We start from the raw sequence: 19932 nt of genomic DNA, 5'->3' as shown, positions 1-19932 counted from the left end.
GCGGCTTATGGTGGAGAACTTTACATTCAATTCTCTGGCAACAGCTCTGGTGGATATTCTTGCAGTCAGCATGCAAATTCCACGCACCCTCTCAACTTGAGACATCTGTGGCATTGTGATGTGTGACAAAACTGCACATTTGAGTGGCCTTTTACTGTCCCCAGCACAAGGTGCACCTGTGTAATGGCCATGCTGTTTAATCAGCTTCTTGATATGCCACACCTGTCAATTGGATGGATTGTCTTGGCAAAGGAGAAATGCTCATTAATGGATGTAAAGAAATTTGTGCACAACATTGGAGAAATAAGCTTATTTTAGGATATTTTATTTCAGCTCATGAAACATGGGACCAACACTTTACATGTTGCGTTTTATATTTTTGCTCAGTATGTATTGTGTGGAATATGGAGGTGAATTTTTGACATTTATCGGCTGTCTCTCTCTTGCTTTCGTCTGATTACTTTTCTGTGACCCGAGAGTGGCATATAATTAGGATAATAACGCTGTCTGGTGCTCTGCCGCTCCACTACTCAGCTACTTAGATGCTCCCTTCTAACCCTCTCCTTTGTATCCAGCTGTCTAACCTTGTGGAGGGAAGGAGCAGAGCCACGGTTTGGATTTCTCCTAACTCCACTCCGCTCTATCCACGCAGCACTGGGTTGATTGACGGGCTCCCGGGAGCACCCATGTCATAAAAGTGCAACATACTTTGATTGGCGACTCGGTGTATCGGCTCTGAGTGGCTTATTGCCAGAGCTGCTGGAGGGGGGAGTAGGCAGGTACAGCTGTGGCAGTCAGCAGCGTTGACAGGGACAACATCCACATCACGTAAGCAGTCTCATCCGGGGGGGGGGGGGCGACAAAGCGAGAGAGTAGAAGACGGTAGTAGCGGCAGTATCCCCAGCAGCATCCTGCTCCAGAGTGAGCTGGGCAGAGGGAGGAGCCTCGGAGCAGAGGCATGTGTCTGGATTCTGCGAAGAGAAGAAGAAGAGAGTGGAAGGAGGAGGGAGTCACAAGGGGAATGGACTGGAGCATCCGTATTGTAGCGGCAGACTTGAGCCTCCCCGGTATGTAGCGAGTTGAGCTGCCTCCGGCCTTCCCACCAGGCATGACCGTGGAGCCTGCTTCCCATCAGATGTTTAACTGACTGGAGAAGTGACATTGCAACTGCAGCCTGTGGCTTGACACACACGAGAACCCGGAAGCGTCGGGTGTCTCTGGAGGACTCTGTTGAGCGACTCGGGACGAGGCAGTTATTTGATCTGGGAACTAAACGAATGCTGTGAGGAGCAACTGTGAAAGGAACTAAAGGAGGACCCACCCGACAGGACAGCATTAGTCTTTAGCTCTCCCTCCCTCATCCCTCGTTCTCCCCTTGTTGTCGTCGTCTTTTCCTCTGGACCAGAGAGGCCACTAATGAGCAAGTCAATGTGTGGCTGTGGCTGCAGCTTCATCTCCTCTCTGATGAAGAGGCTGGGCCGCACAGCCTGTTGCTCAGACCTCCTCTCCTGCAGCCATACCTCCGAGCAGCTGCAGCGCCTGGCCACCGGCTGCCCACCGCCCCCCAAGGTAACGATGCCTGCCCACATTGCCACCCACAACCATGGCATAGACAGGGCACTTCAATGGATTTGACTGGATCTCTGTTGTTTATGACTTATCTGTGTAAAGATGCGGTGTGCGTACTAGAATGGAGTGAGGACGTACTAGTCATTCACAATCTGTGCTTGGACTTATAGGCTAGTAAGCTACTAGCATTCCATCCTACTATAGAAAATACTAAGCTATTACTACTAGTATTACAGGATGGACTGAGATTCATATTGATTATGTATGTTTGGGTCAGACTGACCTTGCTTTTGGTTATCCAAGATTATTTCTCCCATTATCGGGCTGCATGCGGAGCTGTTGGAAGTGCACTGCAGTAATTGATTTTGTAATGGAACCAGGTGATTTAATGGCTGTCTAGCTTTGTTGCCGTGCCAACAATAGGGCTTGCTTTGAAACTGTCCTGTTTTCTAAGTGGATGCCTTCAGACATCCTGGTGGTTTAACACTGAGTGATTGCTGCTCCGCCTCAATTGGAGAAAAAGCTTTTTGAGTAATAGAGCAAACTCCAAGATGGTACAAGAAGAACGGTGAGTAGAAGGGAGAGGAGGCGACGGGTACCCCTGAAGAAGTTAGGGCTCTGACCCTAGCCTCCACCCTGTTCTCTTCTCTCCCTTACCCTACGGCTTTCAGCTCCCCTTTTCATAGTTCCCCACTTGTTACCGGTATTGTTTTTGGTCGTTTACCGGTATTGACGGAGTGGCTTCTTCCCGTTTTGACGGGGATCGGCCTGGGCTGGGTTTGGCAGTTGGCCATTTTCACTTTGTACAAGATTGATCCTGTTTTCCTTTGGAGAGATTTATGTCCTGATGGAAGGTGAGAAAGTACCGCAAAGGAAAATAATGGAGTTCTGGTTGGTTTTCATCTGTTGCCCGCATGCCAACTATTGACTGAGGGAGAGTTCTCTTTAAAACAGCTCTGCGTTGTTAAACAAACGATATGAGAGGTAACATTAAAACGTCTCTCTACCATTCATCCGTTTGTTATCGAGTTAAGTGTTTCATTGTCAAATTCGAGGAGAAATAATTCCCCTCTTTCTGTCCTTTTTTACAGGCCTGTACTGTTTCCGTTCCCCTCTTTTGAGGCACCAAGGGGCACCAGCTTTAAATAGAGAGATCGATTAATAGCCTCTGCAATGAAATGTAGACCCAGGAGGTCCCACTGAGCACTAAGCTCTGTATTTAAAGGATTACTGCTTCTAAAGAAGGCCTGTATATAACAGCCCATGGCCGCTGGGCAGAAATTCATAATTATAAATATTAACAACCCTTTATTACCACTGATTAGGTGGTTGGCATGTTGCATAATATAATTAATCTCTCAGCATGGAACATGTTTTGTTCAGCCCAAATCTGGCATTTATCTGTCTGACACTTAATTCGATTGCTGTTTTTTTTTCTGCCACCCCCCGCCCCCCTTTCACGGAGTTAGTCACCAATGCAATGGAACATCGGGAGGTTATGCTTTCATCAATGTACATTTGTATTATTTATCTAATACGATGGCAGCTCCTCCAGCTATCTGTTGCTGGTGATCTTTTTATGGACTGAGTTCATAGTGAATAGCTAGCTGCGTGTTGTTCCACTCCTCTCCTTTTTGCTCTGTTCAGATCCCATCCGTTTGATTTATTGCCGCCGTTTCAAAGGGGATGTGCTCTCTAATTCGCTCTTCGTTGGCGTGCCCATGTCTCACTGGTCACAACACCGTGACCCTCGTCACCCTTTGATAGATGGGCTCTCTCAGCAACTCTGTGTTTTTGTCTTTTCATACTTCACTTTAGGTATTAGCATAAGTCTGTAGAGGAAGTCCCTGCAACCCCAGCGGGGTATTTCAACCCCCCTTTGGACAACAGGGAAACACTCAGGATCAGTATGTAGGCTGTGGTGTTGCCTCGAGCCTGCCGTCTTCTGAGCACAGCAAGTGAGAATAGAACTTCTTGTTTTGCCAAATCATGTATTTGACCCATACAGGCAGGATCAAACTCCCTCCCACTACTTATTTCACATGCTCTGCAGGAGAGAATTATTGTTGGTTTTTATGAATGTTTCACAGCGAGTCTCGGCTTGTCTTAACTTACTGGTTTAAGTGACCGTGTGTCCGATGCTCCGTAAAGAGCAGGTCGTGAGGATGGTAGGCAATATGTGGTTGTCTGTGGTTGAATAGATTATGTCCCAGAAGTCCTGCGTCTTTTCATACGCCACTTCCTCAGCAAGAGAGAAAATGACTTTTTTTCCCCCCCAGCTTTGATAAAATGAAATGTGATTTCCTGTTTCTTTATATGTATTCCCACACTGTCGTTGGAGTAATACTGTGAAAATGATAAGGCCTATTTGGTGTAAGAGCTGTTTGAAAAGACTACATGACATTTCAGCCTGTTTTGGCGGGGTGATGTTTTCAGCAGTTAATAGACCAATAAGTGGTCCAAACTCAGACCACTCCCAGACAGTCCTAGCTAAATTCTTGCTTGAGAAATAGATCTTTGCTAAGAAGCTATTTTTTTTGTTTTTTTTTGACAATGTTTTCAATTAAAAATCACATTAAGTTACTTAATTGTTACCCAGAAATGATTTGATATTTCAAAAATGTCTGTTACTGATAACACTTCAAAACCATTGGTCTGAAAATAGTTTTTAACAATCTCCCATGAAGAGCAGGTAGTGATGAGTACAGCTCATCCACACGTGGTTAATGTCTGTGGCTGTTGTTTAGATTGAGCCATTCACTCACTGATCCCCTTCACTGTGCTAATAATCCTTCAGCAGTTTGCCAGCCGGTTGGATAGAGAGCCTAATACGTATGTGTTAAACACAGGGAGATTGCCGAGGGGAGAGGCCAAGCATGCCCACTGTTCGGATGTTAGCTGGCGGCCTGACCAACTGCCCGCTGTGCAAAATAGGGCCTTCACAAGTGCTTACCCGTTGGCCACCCCTCATGGCCCATGGAGAACTTGGCCCGGCCTGAAGCAGCCCAGCAGTCCACCATAGGGGCATTCTGCCGGTCTGAAGTGCCCCCAGATGAGGGCACTGTGCCTGGGTGTGCCGCACACAGCTGTGTCTTTGTCTCCGGCGCTCCAGACTTGGCACGGCACGCCACAGAAGCCCAACAGCCCCTGTTATCAGCAGCTACACTGGGTGCTGTTTTGGTCCCAGCTGCCACAGTTCTGTGCGCTAGGCTAACTAACAAGACCCGGCCTTAAACTATAAACATTCACACCCATTTATATTATTCCTGTGGATGGAGAAAAAGCTTTTGGTTGGTCGATAAAGAGGCCAATGGCTGGCTCGTTTATTTTAGAGCGCAATCAAAGCATATTTTCGAACGATACCAGCTCGTTACAGCCCCATTATTGCTTCTCGCTCATTGTCCATTAAACAGAGACCGTGAAAGTTCCCATGCAATTGTGGTCTGATAGGAAGAGCATAAAACCCCACGCTTAATGATTGAGCTCTAATGGTGTTCTGTTTCTGCTTTCACTTGGTCGTCTTGCAAGATGCTCTGATATGCACAACCTTTTGAGATAATGGCTTCTGTTTTAAACACTCAGGTAACTTTTCCCAGGTCTTTGTGCCAGAAGTATTTTATCATCCTATGCGATCTCAGACTTTTATAAACCCTTGCCGTACTAAATTCAACAGCGCTTTCATTTAGCAGGATGCCAGCATGCCAATATTGTTTGTTACACTAGCCATATTCTGAAGTCTAAAATCCCATAACTGTAGTATTAACTTGAAACCATTTGTAGGCTTATTAGAAAGCAAGTCAAGCTTTTGTGTGTTTGTGTTTATCGTTTATAAGTTGTGGATGAAGACAAACTGCAATGTGCCTAGGGGATATTACGAATGACAAACATTTTTGCCGCTAGGGATTCCCACTTGTAAGTTCTGTCTCTTAAATCGCATTAAAGCACATGGTAATGGAATTCGGGATGTTGCTGAGATTACTCCTCAGGAGTTTTCTGCTGACGGAGGTAACTTAGTTCCCACCACAGAAATATAATTACTTCTACACTTTTCATATACACCGCCACCAATTACCTCAAATAAGTGTTAAGTAAAAAAAAACATGGAACTTTTTCTGTCAGCAACTGAAGCATTCTGCCATTTCTGTTATTTAATAAGGAAATTAATGCTGCTTTCTTACCCTCTACCACCTACGGGCAGGTTGCCACAGTCTGAACAGGAATTCTGCCAGGCAGTTGTTGTTGTTTTGGTCCTAGTGACCTCATCCTACCTGTTTCCTGTATGAGATGAGACTCTGTACAGTACCCATTTGGGCTGTGAGTCACTCTGTGCCACAGGAAAACCAAGCTCACACCTGCATCACCCACTTCCTAGGGATACGTTCTGCTCTCACCCTCTGACCTCAACCTAGAGTAAAATCCCTCGTTATAGTGCTAGCTGGTGGAGGTGTCTCACTGGTGGTCCACGCTTTGTAGAGGCTTATTTCAACTAGTCAAACCTAATGATACACAGTTTTATACTGGCTCACTGTGAATGGGAAGTATATATTTTGGGGGGGGGGGGGGGGGGGGGGGGGGGGGGGTCACTAAATGAACCAGAAATAATTACCTTCATCCCTCCTGTGATTCAATACGTCACTGTCTCTCGCGGATATACACTCTTGTCGTGTGTGTTCCGCCGCGATTGTTTTCAGCAACAATAACAAAACATATTTCATGTGATGTTTAAGAACTACAGAACCTTGACGATTCCCTTATAGGAGGCATACTGGGTTCAGATATTCATAGCCTTCCTCTGTCGAGCTCATAGCTCTGAAATACAGGTCCCAGGGGGAGCCCTGCAATCTGAGATGATGCTAATGCTCCAGTGTCCACCACAGCACTTGAGACTTGGAGAGCCAGACATCCACACACTGAGCCACTCAGCCAACCCAGTTTCTTTCCTGGAGGTCACAAAGAAAAGGAGTTTCAGGGAAACGGACACAAAATGGCCGGCCATCTATCCACTCGTCACTTTGTCAATGCCAGCCGGCGCATGCAGCCCCACAACACAAAGCGCATTCATTTCCTTTTGTGTGTGTAGCCTGCGACTGTGTCTCTGCAGGAGGTGAAGTGTGGCTAGAGAAATGTACCTGGCTGTTGTCTCATTTTGTCAGTGGGCTAAAGCAAGGGGATCTGTGTGTCCCAGATCTTGTGAATGTTACAGGAAACAGAATGATCTGAAATTAGAACTTTAGTCCCTTTTTAAAATATATTTTTTTACTTCATCATTTACTTTCATTGCCATCCATTCATCCAGTGGCTCAGGCACTAGAGGTGAGCTGGACAGATGATTGCTCTGAAACATTTCTTTTTAGAGGGAAGCAGCTTACCGGTAACCACAGAAACGGCTTGTTTTCTGATTTTATTGGTCGCGTACGTACACATATTTTGCCGGTCTTATCGCAGGTGCAGCGAAATGCTTGTTTCTCTAGCTCCAACAGTGCAGTAATACCCAACAATACAAAACAATGCACACACCAAAAAAAGTTAATTTATACATATAAATATATATGTATATGATGGTGTGTATAGACATGATGGACAATATATGAATAGAAAAGGTGTGTACAGCAGTAATTATATAATGAGCCTTGACCAGAATATAGTATATACATATGAAGTGGGTAAAACCGTATGTAAACATTATTAACGTGACCAGTGTTCAATGACTATGCACATAGGGCAGCAGTGTCTAAGGTGCAGGGTTGAGTCCCGAGTGGTTCCGGCTAGTAACAGTGACTGAGTTCAGGGCAGGGTACTGTGCGGTGTGTACGCCATTTGGTGGGAGTAGTTTAGAAGCTCTGCAGTCTCCCATGGCCCAGCTTCCTCAGAGACAAATGTCCTGCCAAAGAAGCATTGGCCACAGTAATAAGAGGGAGAAAGCAAGAGGAAAATGACACACTGCACCCCTCTTAACTGTTCACTTGCTGTCTCCCACTTGCTGTCCCAACAGTCCAAACAGTCCAACAGTCCATGACTTGCTGTCCCAATAGTCCAGTCCATGAGACCATGTTAACTGGAGAGAGTTCTGTCCCACCCGGTGCTGAATTTGAAAGTAGATATCAGTCATCCATTATGGAATGATTAGTGTTCAGGGAAACTGGATGAGACATGCTATTCCGGCCTGTCTTTCTGGCCTTGCCCTCTTTTCAGTCTGGCAGATGAGTATCGCTCGACCGGAATATCAATGTGTCCATCTGAATCGAACATGGCTTTGGTGTGTCATGCTCGTCACATTTTGCCAGTGGACTGGTAAGAACTGGTTTGAGGTTTTGATTTTATATTCTGTCATATGTATCAGGTACATGGTAACAATAAGAAGTGCTCACGTCCATGACTAATCAAAGGTCAAATTGAAAAACACATTGCAAGGTTTCTGCAAGCTGTTATCACTTCCAATGGTGTGCACCTTTTAGGAGCGTTAACAATGAGCAAACTAAGAGACTGATGATATTGGCTGTTACATACCCACAGTCCACATTTCGGCAACACTGCTCTTTGCTGTGCTGCTAAGTTGCTCATCTCCTGCCTGATAAATAAACCATTAATGTGACAACCTATAAGAAATCCCGCTATGCCCTCAGATGAACCATCAAACAAGCAAAGCATCAATACAGGATTAAGATTGCATATCCTGCTGTACCGGCTCTGACGCTCGTCGGATTTGGCAGTGCTTGAAAACCATTACGGATTACAAAGGGATACCCAGACATGAGCTGCCCAGTGACGCGAGCTTACCACTCGAGCTAAATGCCTTTTATGCTCACTTCGAGGCAAGCAACACTGCAGCATGCATATGAGAGCACCAGCTGTTCTGGATGACTGTGTGATAACGCTCTCTGTGGCCGATGTGAGCAAGACCTTTAAACCGGTCAGAATTCACAAAGCCCCGGGGACAGATGGATTACCAGGACTTGCGCCGACTAACTGGCAAGTGTCTTCACTGACATTTTCTCTCCCTGACTGACTCTGTAATACCTACATGTTTCAAGCAGACCACCATAGTCCCTGTGCCCAAGGAAGCGAAGGTAACCTGCCTAAATGATTACCGCCCCATAGCACTCACGTCGGTCACCATGAAGTGCTTAGAACGGTTGGTCATGGCCCACATCAACAGAATCCTCCTGGATACCCTAGAGCCACTCCAATTCGCGTACTGCCCCGACATATCCACAGATGACGCAATCTCAATCATACAGAGGGTAGTGCGTACTAGAGGTCGACCGGTCTTTAATAGGCATGGTCGATTTAATTAGGGCCGATTCTCAAGTTTTCATAACAATCGGTAATCTGCATTTTTGGACACCCATTGCATTCCACAAGTAAACTGCGTGGCAGGCTTGACCACCTGTTACGCGAGTGCAGCAAGGAGCCAAGGTAAGTTGCCAGCTAGCATTAAACTTATCTTTATAAAAAACTATCAATCTTCACATAATCACTAGTTAACTACACATGGTTGATATCACTAGGTTAACTACACTTCTCTTGCGTTCATTGCACGCAGAGTCAAGGTATATGCAAAAGTTTGAGCCGCCTGGCTTGTTGCGAACTAATTTGCCAGAATTTTACATAATTATTACGTAACATTGAAGGTTGTGCAATGGAAGAGCAATATTTAGACTTCGGGTTGCCGCCCGTTCCATAAAATACGGAACGGTTCCGTATTTCACTGAAAGAATAAACGTTTTGTTTTCGAATTGATAGTTTCCGGATTTGACCATATTAATGACCTAAGGCTCGTATTTCTGTGTGTTATTATATTATAATTAAGTCTATGATTTGATAGAGCAGTCTGAGCGGTGGTAGGCAGCAGCAGGCTCGTAAGCATTCATTCAAACTTTACTGCGTTTGCCAGCAGCTCTTAGCAATGCTTGCTTCACAGCGCTGTTTATGACTTCAAGCCTGTCAACTCCTGAGATTAGGCTGGCAATACTAAAGTGTCTAGTAGAACATCCAATAGTCAAAGGTATCTGAAATACAAATGGTATAGAGAGAGATAGTTGACGCGTCATAATTCCTATAATAACTACAACCTAAAACTTCTTTACTGGGAATATTGAACCACCAGCTTTCATATGTTCTCATGTTCTGCGCAAGGAACTTAAACATTAGCTTTTTTACATGGCACATATTGCACCTTTACTTTCTTCTCCAATGCTGTACTTTTGCATTATTTAAACCAAATTCAGCATGTTTCATTATTTGAGACTAAATAGATTTTATTGATGTATTATAAGTTAAAATAAGTGTTCATTGTTTATTCAGTATTGTTGTAATTGTCATTATTACAAATATATATATATATATATATATATCACGATTAAAATCGGCCGATTTTAATCGATATCGGCCTTTTCTGATCCTCCAATCATCGGTATCGGCGATGAAAAATCAGAATCGGTCGACCTCTAGTGCGTACGGCCCAGTACATCACTAGGGCCAAGCTTCCTGCAATCCAGGACCTATATAATAGGTGGTGTCAGAGGAAAGCCCATGAAATTGTCAGAGACTCCAGTCACCCAAGTCATAGACTGTTTTCTCTGCTACCGCATGGCAAGCAGTAGCAGATCGCCAAGTCTAGGACCAAAAGGCTCCCTAACAGCTTCTATCTCCCATCCATACGTAAGCTGAACAGTTAATCAAATGGCCACCGGACTATTGCTTTGACCCCCCTCCATTTTGTTTTTACACTGCTGCTACTCGCTGTTTATTATCTATGCATAGTCACTTCACCCCTACCTACATGTACACATGACCTCTAACCTGCACACTGACTCGGCACCGGTGATCCCTGTATATAGCCTCGTTATTGTTGTTTTTTTCAATTTTTTTTTAGTTTAGTTTATTTGGCGAATCTTTTCTTAACTCTTGAACTGCACTGTTGGTTAAGGGCTTGTAAGTACGCATTTCACGGTAAAGTCTACACTTGCTGTATTCGGCGTGTGACAAATTTAGATTTGAACTCCTTCAGCACTGTCACCTGTGGAAACCAACTGCTGTATCCACGTTGTGTGTGTGTGTGAGACTGCGTGTCCATCATTTGTCACTGTGGCGATCCAAACGGACATCCCATTCTGCCCCCATGGCACTCGTCAATCCAGAACAGCTGACCAGGCTGAATGGACCTTCAAGGCTTTACCCTCTTTAGCTAAGCTATCTGTCTGCTGTAAATCTGGCGCGCTAGAGTGGACACACCACTTGGAGAAAACAACATCTGCCGCTTTCTCAGGATATATTTATTTATTTATTTAAGCATTTGCTACAGGCGTTTCTGAGAACTAAACATTATTTAGGTCACTAAGTGCGATGCTTTACTATTGTCTTTTATGTTCTAGCAGGCCTAATTAGCACCGTTCAGTGAGACGTGGGACTGGGGGTTGTTTTGTCAGTGATGTGGTGAGGAGACTGTCAGGTGGTCACCTCTCTGATCCTCAGAGTTGCCTAGTGACAGGTGCCCACGCCACCAGAGAGAATATCCCCTATCCCCCACCGTCAAAGACCCTGACATCAGAGAACAGACATCGCTAGCTTAGTATTATAGAGACAGTCTGACTACTGGCCGACAACCTTCTTGTGAAGACTGCAGAGAAATAAAAGTTTAATCCTCTGATGCAGTGGCTGGACCTTGACTTGCTAACCAGACAGTCTGCTATTTTACATGCTGGATGGTTATTACAATGTTGCGTTTGCAATGGAAATGTGTACATAAGAACCCCTCCCCCCTGCAGAAACACTACACCCCCACGTACTCCACTTCTTAGTGCAAGCCGGGAGGCTGGCTTGGGAGATGCAGCTTTGTCTCGTCTCTCTCCCTACCTCACTTTCTTCCGCTTCCACTTAAACTCTTGAAGGTCCTGACGCCTCCGAATCAGAGGCTGTGCTCTCTCATCCACAGAGAAATAACACTGGCTGTGTTTTGAACTGACACAAGGGCTGGGCTGCGTAGTAACTCTGATCGGGGAGCTGAAGTGGTCACACTGCATACAGTCATGATAAGTCCATATTCACATAGTAGCATGTAGCCCTTTACACTCGTACCCGTATGTATACTGGTTGAAATGGCAGATTTGGACACGGATACGCGCCTAAATTGGAACGTAGTGGCGATACAGTAGCATGCTATACGTGACGTCAGAGCTCTGGCTCTGTGCTTCACCGCGCTGGATGGGATTTGACTCACAGCTGTTCTGAATTTTAGCACCGCGCACGTGACAAGAAGTTGCCCTCATCCCTCCCGCTAATTGGGCCAACGTCTGCAAATAATGTTTTGTCCGATTGAAGGAAATGCTGTAAATTACGAGGACTATATATTTTAAAAGATGAGACATTGAGGATTATAACAAATACCGCTTTGATGTCATACAAGCAAGCCAAGCAATTGTATCCAAATGAGCACTTTACATTTCCACATAAAATGTCACGTCATAGTGTCAACATTTCTGATCACTGTTTGATGTACAGTTACAAGACTACTTGGCGTTCTACCCTGGGTTGTTCCGAACAGAATAAACACCTATGTTGTATTGTGAAGAACATTTAGCAACAGACCACACATCTGAATGCAAGCGACTCCGTTCTTTGCGCACCAAAATGACGATCTGCTTCTCTGAATTTCTTTGTGAAAGCCTCACACTGTAAAATCGGATTTTGTCATTTATGTAGTCATGTCGGCAATGGAACATGCTTCCAGATGTCTGCCTGACCCTGATTTGCGATTTATAATGGACCATTTTTGGATTGCATAAACAACAGTAATTGTGTGATGGCGGGGATGCAGGGCTGTGTTCCAAACGAAACGACTACAAGTGTGCTTGCTCTAGTTCCTCAACGGCACAGCTAGGAGAGCTCCAAAAGCCCCTTAGCGTTGAAGAGTCAACTGTGCACACTTTGGAGAGGTGTGTGGCGACTTGGAAACACCAGTTAGACCTCTCACTCAAACCCCTTGTGATTTGTTTGGTCTTATGTTGCACGTACCTCACATTTCCCAGGAATGTTCTTATGTTACTGAATGTATCCAGGGTGTTTTTTCCGGTTTCGTTATCAACAAATCCCGCGAAATGTACTAAATGTAAAAGGCACACAACATCGTAATGTTTGGATTTAGTCTTGTCGGGTGAGCTGCTGTTCTCACCTTTTTAGTCTAATTTTCCCATGATCTTCAAACTGTTAATTTCTAATTGCTACCATGGTTATGCAAACTCTTACCATATTTCTTCTGTAAGAAACAGTTCAGTTTAGCCCTATCCATAAAAACCAATTCCCTGGAGTGTCAGGGGTTAAAGATGAGACCGTCTTCCCATCAGGAGTCTGTCGAGCTAGAGCACAACCAGTGAAGAGTGGATGACGGAATGAAATGGAGGAACCCTGCCTAGATAAAGGTCATTTCCCAAGCCCTAGTGTACTGGGAAACCCTCCTTCCTGGGGGGCATTGAGGGGTTACAGGGGTGACCCCATGCCCGGATGCCTGTGTCCCCAGAGAGCTGATGGCCAGTATGGGGCGCCATTCAGGACATATTTACAGATGCAGTATGTCACTGGCCGGGGAGAGTGGCTCAGTTCCATTGAGAACTGTGTGAGAGCGAGGCAGGCAGGAAGGGTGGGCGAGAGAGAACAGTATTTGAGTTAGTAATATTCTCAATAGCACAAACAGTCTTAAAAGGTCTAAGCACATCTGTTCAGTCACACGGAAATAACCTCAGTGCAAGGCATGTTGGAATAGCAACATTGTCCTCCAACTGCTCCTATAAAGACGAGGGACATCAACCAATCAAGCGTCCTTCCAGGAAAAGTTAAGCACATTATGGATGCGTCCCAAATAGCACCCTGTCCCATAGAACACTATGAGCCCTGGTCAAAAGTAGTGCACTATATGGGGACTAGGGTGCCATTTAGGACTTAGTGTATTTTCCCACGGTTCCCAACAGGTGCATCGACTCCCCCCTCCACCTCCCCTAACCAGCATTTTAATAGCTTCCTCCATCAGTCCCCCAGCTGTGCTGCCCTGCTACATCCCTCCATTCAGCCCTGGATCTGCCCTGCTGCATCCCTCCATTCAGCCCTGGATCTGCCCTGCTGCACCCCTCCATTAACCCCTGGATCTGCCCTTCTGCATCCCTCTATTTAGCCCTGGATCTGCCCTGCTGCATCCCTCCATTCAGCCCTGGATCTGCCCTGCTGCACCCCTCCATTCAGCCCTGGATCTGCCCTGCTGCACCCCTCCATTTAGCCCTGGATCTGCCCTGCTGCACCCCTCCATTCAGCCCTGGATCTGCCCTGCTGCACCCCTCCATTCAGCCCTGGATCTGCCCTGCTACATCCCTCCATTCAGCCCTGGATCTGCCCTGCTGCACCCCTCCATTCAGCCCTGGATCTGCCCTGCTGCACCCCTCCATTCAGCCCTGGATCTGCCCTGCTGCACCCCTCCATTCAGCCCTGGATCTGCCCTGCTGCACCCCTCCATTCAGCCCTGGATCTGCCCTGCTGCACCCCTCCATTCAGCCCTGGATCTGCCCTGCTACATCCCTCCATTCAGCCCTGGATCTGCCCTGCTGCACCCCTCCATTCAGCCCTGGATCTGCCCTGCTGCACCCCTCCATTCAGCCCTGGATCTGCCCTGCTACATCCCTCCATTCAGCCCTGGATCTGCCCTGCTGCACCCCTCCATTCAGCCCTGGATCTGCCCTGCTACATCCCTCCATTCAGCCCTGGATCTGCCCTGCTGCATCCCTCCATTCAGCCCTGGATCTGCCCTGCTGCACCCCTCCATTCAGCCCTGGATCTGCCCTGCTGCACCCCTCCATTCAGCCCTGGATCTGCCCTGCTGCACCCCTCCATTCAGCCCTGGATCTGCCCTGCTGCACCCCTCCATTCAGCCCTGGATCTGCCCTGCTGCACCCCTCCATTCAGCCCTGGATCTGCCCTGCGCTGGATAATCCCTCCGCTGTACTGTAATTCCTGCCCCTGTGGCTGATTTTTAGCAATGTGTTCACAGCAGGCTTTGGGGCCCAACAGATCAAAGCCAAACATGAAACGACGAACGCTTTAACCATCCTCAATTACATCAAGCAGGGGGAGGGGAAGAGTGAGAGAGAGCTTCTGTTTTTAAAGCAATATAGCAGACACTTACACCAGCCAGTGTTTCAAACTCTAACTTCCGCCCGCCTTCTGGCTGGGTCCTCTCTCTTGATTGGGTGGTCTAATTAGCACTAACATTTCACCTCCTGTTGGAGACAACATTAATCAGAGGGGTTACGCTAACGAGCAAAGCACTGGGTCGGTACGGCGGTCGGAAAACATTCTCTTACGTTAATTGGAGGTTGATTAAACGTTTGCTGGAGGAGCCCCGCTGATTGTCCAAGGTTGAAGTCATCAAACGAGAAGCTGCCGCGATCATAAAACAAGCCCAAAATGGAAAATACATCTGAAGAAGGAAATAGTCATGTGTATTTAGTTAGGAAATAAACTAGCTAGAGCAGGTACTTGTGACTGATAGAAATTCCAGGTAGCCCACGCCACTACTCAGCTGTTGTTCCCTTGGGGCTCCGTACTTCCAGGTTATTGCTGTAGTAGTAAATGTGCAGCTGGATAATTGTGTTTTCTTAACTGCTGCTGAAAGGTACTTGCGTTGTGTAGGCTCCACTAGAGGCACCTGCTCAGTAAAGAATAGGTCTAACCGTAACAGTAAAGCAACAGTTGGGCATGTTTGAATGGGCCCTGCTCCCACAGAAGGGCCAGCTCTGTGCCACATTATATGCTATGGAGAGAGTCTGTCCCTCTTGTCCTGAGTGCTGCCATTTTATTCTTGTCACCTTCTACCTTGTTACACACAACCTAATGGCATCCTGTCATTACACACCACAGCTCCAACTGTGTGTGTGTGTGTGTGTGTGTGTGTGTGTGTGTGCGTGCGCGCGCGCTTGCTCTCCCAGGGCCGTTGCTGGCTTACAGAATTTGTATCGACCTCCCACTGTTTCCGCTGTCTGATTAACGCTGACAAATGTTTTATTCCATCTTAACACTGCCCTTATAACCATAGAAATATAAATACTAGAATGGTAAAAAGCATAATGTTCCAGTTCTATGCATGTAACACCTCTGCTGCTCACCCGTTACCTTTGACCTTTTATATGATCTCATTAGCAGCCATACAGGTTGTCTTAATGAAGCGTAGGCTGCTATCTGTCTATGGACCATTGTACTGGTTCAGTATCATCGTAACCATCTTAGTCATGGTGATCATAGTGGATGACTGATCTCTGGTGTCGACGTTATGATGAATGACGTTATGATGAATGATCCCTAGTGTCGACATTATGATGAATGATCTCTGGTGTCGACGTTATGATGAATGACGTTATGATGAATGATCTCTGGTGTCGAAGTTATGATGAATGATGTCTGGTGTCGAAGTTATGATGAATGACGTTATGATGAATGATCCCTAGTGTCGACATTATGATGAATGATCTCTGGTGTCGACGTTATGATGAATGACGTTATGATGAATGATCTCTGGTGTCGACGTTATGATGAATGATCTCTGGTGTCGAAGTTATGATGAATGATCTCTGGTGTCGACGTTATGATGACTGATCTCTGGTGTCGACGTTATGATGACTGATCTCTGGTGTCGACGTTATGATGAATGATCTCTGGTGTCGACGTTATGATGAATGATCTCTGGTGTCGACGTTATGATGACTGATCTCTGGTGTCGACGTTATGATGACTGATCTCTGGTGTCGACGTTATGATGAATGACGTTATGATGAATGATCTCTGGTGTCGACGTTATGATGAATGACGTTATGATGAATGATCTCTGGTGTCGACGTTATGATGACTGATCTCTGGTGTCGACGTTATGATGACTGATCTCTGGTGTCGACGTTATGATGAATGACGTTATGATGAATGATCTCTGGTGTCGACGTTATGATGAATGATCTCTGGTGTCGACGTTATGATGAATGATCTCTGGTGTCGACGTTATGATGAATGATCTATGACGGGGTTTCCCGAGCTCTGTCCTGGGGACCCGAAGGGGTGCACGTTTTGGTTTCTGCCCTAGCACGACACAGCTGATTCAAATAACCAACTGATAATCAAGCTTTAATTTGAACCAGCTGTGTAGTGTTAGGGCAAAAACCAAAACGTGCACCCCTTAGGGTCCCCAGGAAGGAGTTTTGGAAACTCTGACCTATGGTTTTGGAAGTCTTCTCTGGTTGATTTGAATGGGATTTCAGCGGGACTCTGTACAAGTACTCCCTCTGCTGGTTCTTCAGTCAAGTACTGGAAGAGGATACCTCTTCTCAGAATGAACATCAAGGATGTTTCTGACGCTAGATTCGGATTAAAAACTATCTGTGCTCTCACATGTTGGTCACATCTATGGTTATACGGGGCGGCAGGTACCCTAGTGGTTAGAGCGTTGGACTGGTAACCGAAAGGTTGCAAGGTCGAATCCCCGAGCTGACAAGGTTCTGCCCCTGAACAAGGCAAGAATTTGTTCTTAACTGACTTGCCTAGTTAGGTAAAGGTAAAAAATAAAATAATAATAATGTTTTTGACACCTTATAGAACCATGTTTAGGCTACAGATTCCTGTTCTCTTGGCTCTTTCAGTGGCTGATTCATTGCTTTGGCGTAGTGTCCGTGTCCTGTCAGTGTCCTGTCAGTGTCCTGTCGGTGTCCTGCCAGTTTATCCAGTTTATCAAGAGCACTGTCAGCCGTTGTCAGATTGACTCGTCCTCTGAATGGAGTTCACAGGCAGGCCGGGTCTATTCCTGTTCTAACGGAGTGCACTCACTTCCTGTTGGTGTCAGTGGAGGCGGTCCAGCCTCTGAAACGGTCACCTCTCCTGGGGAACAGGAGACAGAATGTGGCCGACTTCAAAAGGAGGGGTTGGCATGTAGGTTATGCTAGGCTATTTTCCACCAGGTGATAGACAGGTTTGGTGTGTGTGTGTGTGTCAGACAACCTTCCTACTGTAATCTCCTATAAGAGTGAGGGACACTGACCGTGAACTCAGTCATGCATTTCTCTAAATGCATGGCATTAAATGCATGCATTTCTCTAAATGCATGGCTCCGAGTGAACTCATTCAGGTTCAACTTTGTCTGCGTGCCTGGGCAAGGTGAATGTGTCCTGTTCTAGACTGCCACAGACCATCACTGTGATCACCCAAGAGGCTAACGAAACAACATGACTGGGATGGAGCTTGTCCACTGTTCCCCTGGCCTGCACTCCTCCCTGCTCCCTCACTCCTTCTCCTCTAGCCTGCACTCCTCCTCTCCCTCACTCAGTCCCTCACTCAGTCCCTCACTTGTCTTTCCAAACTCATTCTCATATTCAGGCCGTACATAATGCGCTTTCTGACACTTTGGCTTCAGAGTGAAGGCGGTGTCATGTTGGGTAACTTGGCTCAATCAGTTTCGAGTACAGAGTCCCTGTCATCTAACTAGCTAACATGGCCTTATATTCTGATGTAGGCTTACACCCGAAAACCTGGTCCCAGATCTGTTTGTGCTGCCAGTACGAGTTGGCAAGACGGCACAAACAGGCCACATCATTTCATGCTTGCGTGATTAACTTCTATAGTTTTGTGAATAACGGCAGGCTTCAAACAGCATGAACAAGCTGTCTGACACAAGCCTACAGTATGCTTACCAAGACGAGAGTTAAATTCCTCAGCACAGCATATTTTGATTAGGCTAAAGTTTCTGGGAACCACCAGATTCACTGTCGGTAGACCAGCAGCCTCGGATGATAAACAGCTCTAAACATAACAGAGCTGGACTTTCTCATTCTGAACAACGTTCCACAGCCGCCATCCAACTCCAAACTACCCCAATGGTTAAGAACAGTAGTTGGACTGGATTTTTCCATATGGAGCCAGGATTGTCGCTGCTTTCATATCATGACAGATGGGCTGTGTTCATTGGCTGTGTCAGAGGCTAGAATACCTTGTGTGTGTGTGTGTGTGTGTGTGTGTGTGTGTGCATCACGTTGAGGCTCGGTAGTTAATTATTGTAGAAGTTCCATGGCCCGTGCTGTGTGATCCAAAGCCAAAGCTTTCCTCTATTGTCTCCCCACCTAAATGCAACCATTTCCTGCATCTCCCAGCACAAACGCTTTGTTTTATTTCTACCGTTATGAATAAAAGATGACGGGGTTATTTCCACTTTATTTTGGTGAGCGTCAGCATTGCAATTGTCTGTGTGTATGAGATGGATAACTCTAATATCTCCTCTTTTCTCCCCCCTCTCTGTTTCCCCCTCTGTCTCTCGCCCGTTTCGTATCTCTCTCCTACAGAATGCCAAGCCCTTCTCCTCCTCAGACAGCCTAGTGAAGGTCCAGGAGGTAGCAAGCTGGCTTTTGGAAATGAACCAGGATCTGCTGTCGGGGGGCAGCAGGCGGGGCCTGGGGGGCCGGCGAGGGGGCCCGGGGGCCCAGCGAGGTAACGCCTCCTCCTCGGCCCGGACGCCCCAGGGCCAGCAGCCTGGAGAGGAGGCCGACGAGGAGGAGCACATGAACCGGGTGGTGGAGGACCAAGAACACCAGCAGTCCAGAGTCCAGCCTGCGGCCTCGGCAGGGGGGGAAGGAGTGGAAGAACCGTGGACCTCCAGGGAGAATGGACCCCAGGGAGACGGGGAGGAGGAGGATGGAGGAGGAGTACCCAACGAGGTGAACGGAGGAGTGACTAAGGGCGGCCGGTGGATGTGGGAGGCGGAGCGACGGCAACAGGGGGGGGATGACGACGAGGAGGAGGAAGAGGAGAACAACAACAGTGGCAGCCAGCAGGGAGAGGAGGAGGAGGAAAGGACAGAGGGAGGAGAGCGAACGGGGAGGGATGAGGAGGACGAGGAGGAGATGGACCAGGACAGTGATGACTTTGAGCATTCGGAGGAGAGTGGGAGGGAGGAGGAAGAGGAGGAGGAGGGCGAGGATGGCCTCCACTCACCCTCCCTCAGGAGTGATGTGTCTGTCCCCAACAACAACCTGGACCAGTCCTCGGGGTGCCAACACCAAAGCTCACCCATCAAGAAGAAGGTAAGACCTGACCAGTGTTAGTGTTTCACAGTATACCAGAACTTACTAGATACTAGAACCTTCAAAAACGGTTCTCTACTAGAATTGTTACTTTCGTTCTTCTGTCAAATGTCTCACGCCGTCTTCTGATTTGAGAGAGGATCAAGTCTGTATCAGCGCAGCCGACATCGCCTTATCGTACCTAGTCCGCTTCCTCATTGCTAGCTCTAGCCTGGCCTGAGGAACCAGTGCACTCCCTGGGAGTCTGGGCTGCATCACGTTAGCTCCCCACTCA

General features: G+C 46.9%; 1 protein-coding gene across 1 annotated transcript in view; it reads left to right on the top strand.

Annotated features, from left to right (window-relative positions):
- The window catches only part of LOC118941457 (F-box/WD repeat-containing protein 7-like), a 91898-nt gene that overhangs the window by 71195 nt on the left and 771 nt on the right, over window positions 1–19932 (top strand). The window contains exon 3 of the mRNA XM_036954315.1: window positions 18921–19658. Coding sequence (XP_036810210.1) covers window positions 18990–19658 — 669 coding nt within the window. The 5' untranslated portion in view covers window positions 18921–18989. The remainder of the gene's footprint in view (window positions 1–18920; window positions 19659–19932) is intronic.

Source organism: Oncorhynchus mykiss, chromosome 19 (assembly GCF_013265735.2).
Source record: "Oncorhynchus mykiss isolate Arlee chromosome 19, USDA_OmykA_1.1, whole genome shotgun sequence".
Taxonomy (NCBI): Eukaryota; Metazoa; Chordata; class Actinopteri; order Salmoniformes; family Salmonidae; genus Oncorhynchus; species Oncorhynchus mykiss.
The sequence above is the reverse complement of the archived record's forward strand: the minus strand, read 5'-3'. Positions and strand labels throughout refer to the sequence as shown.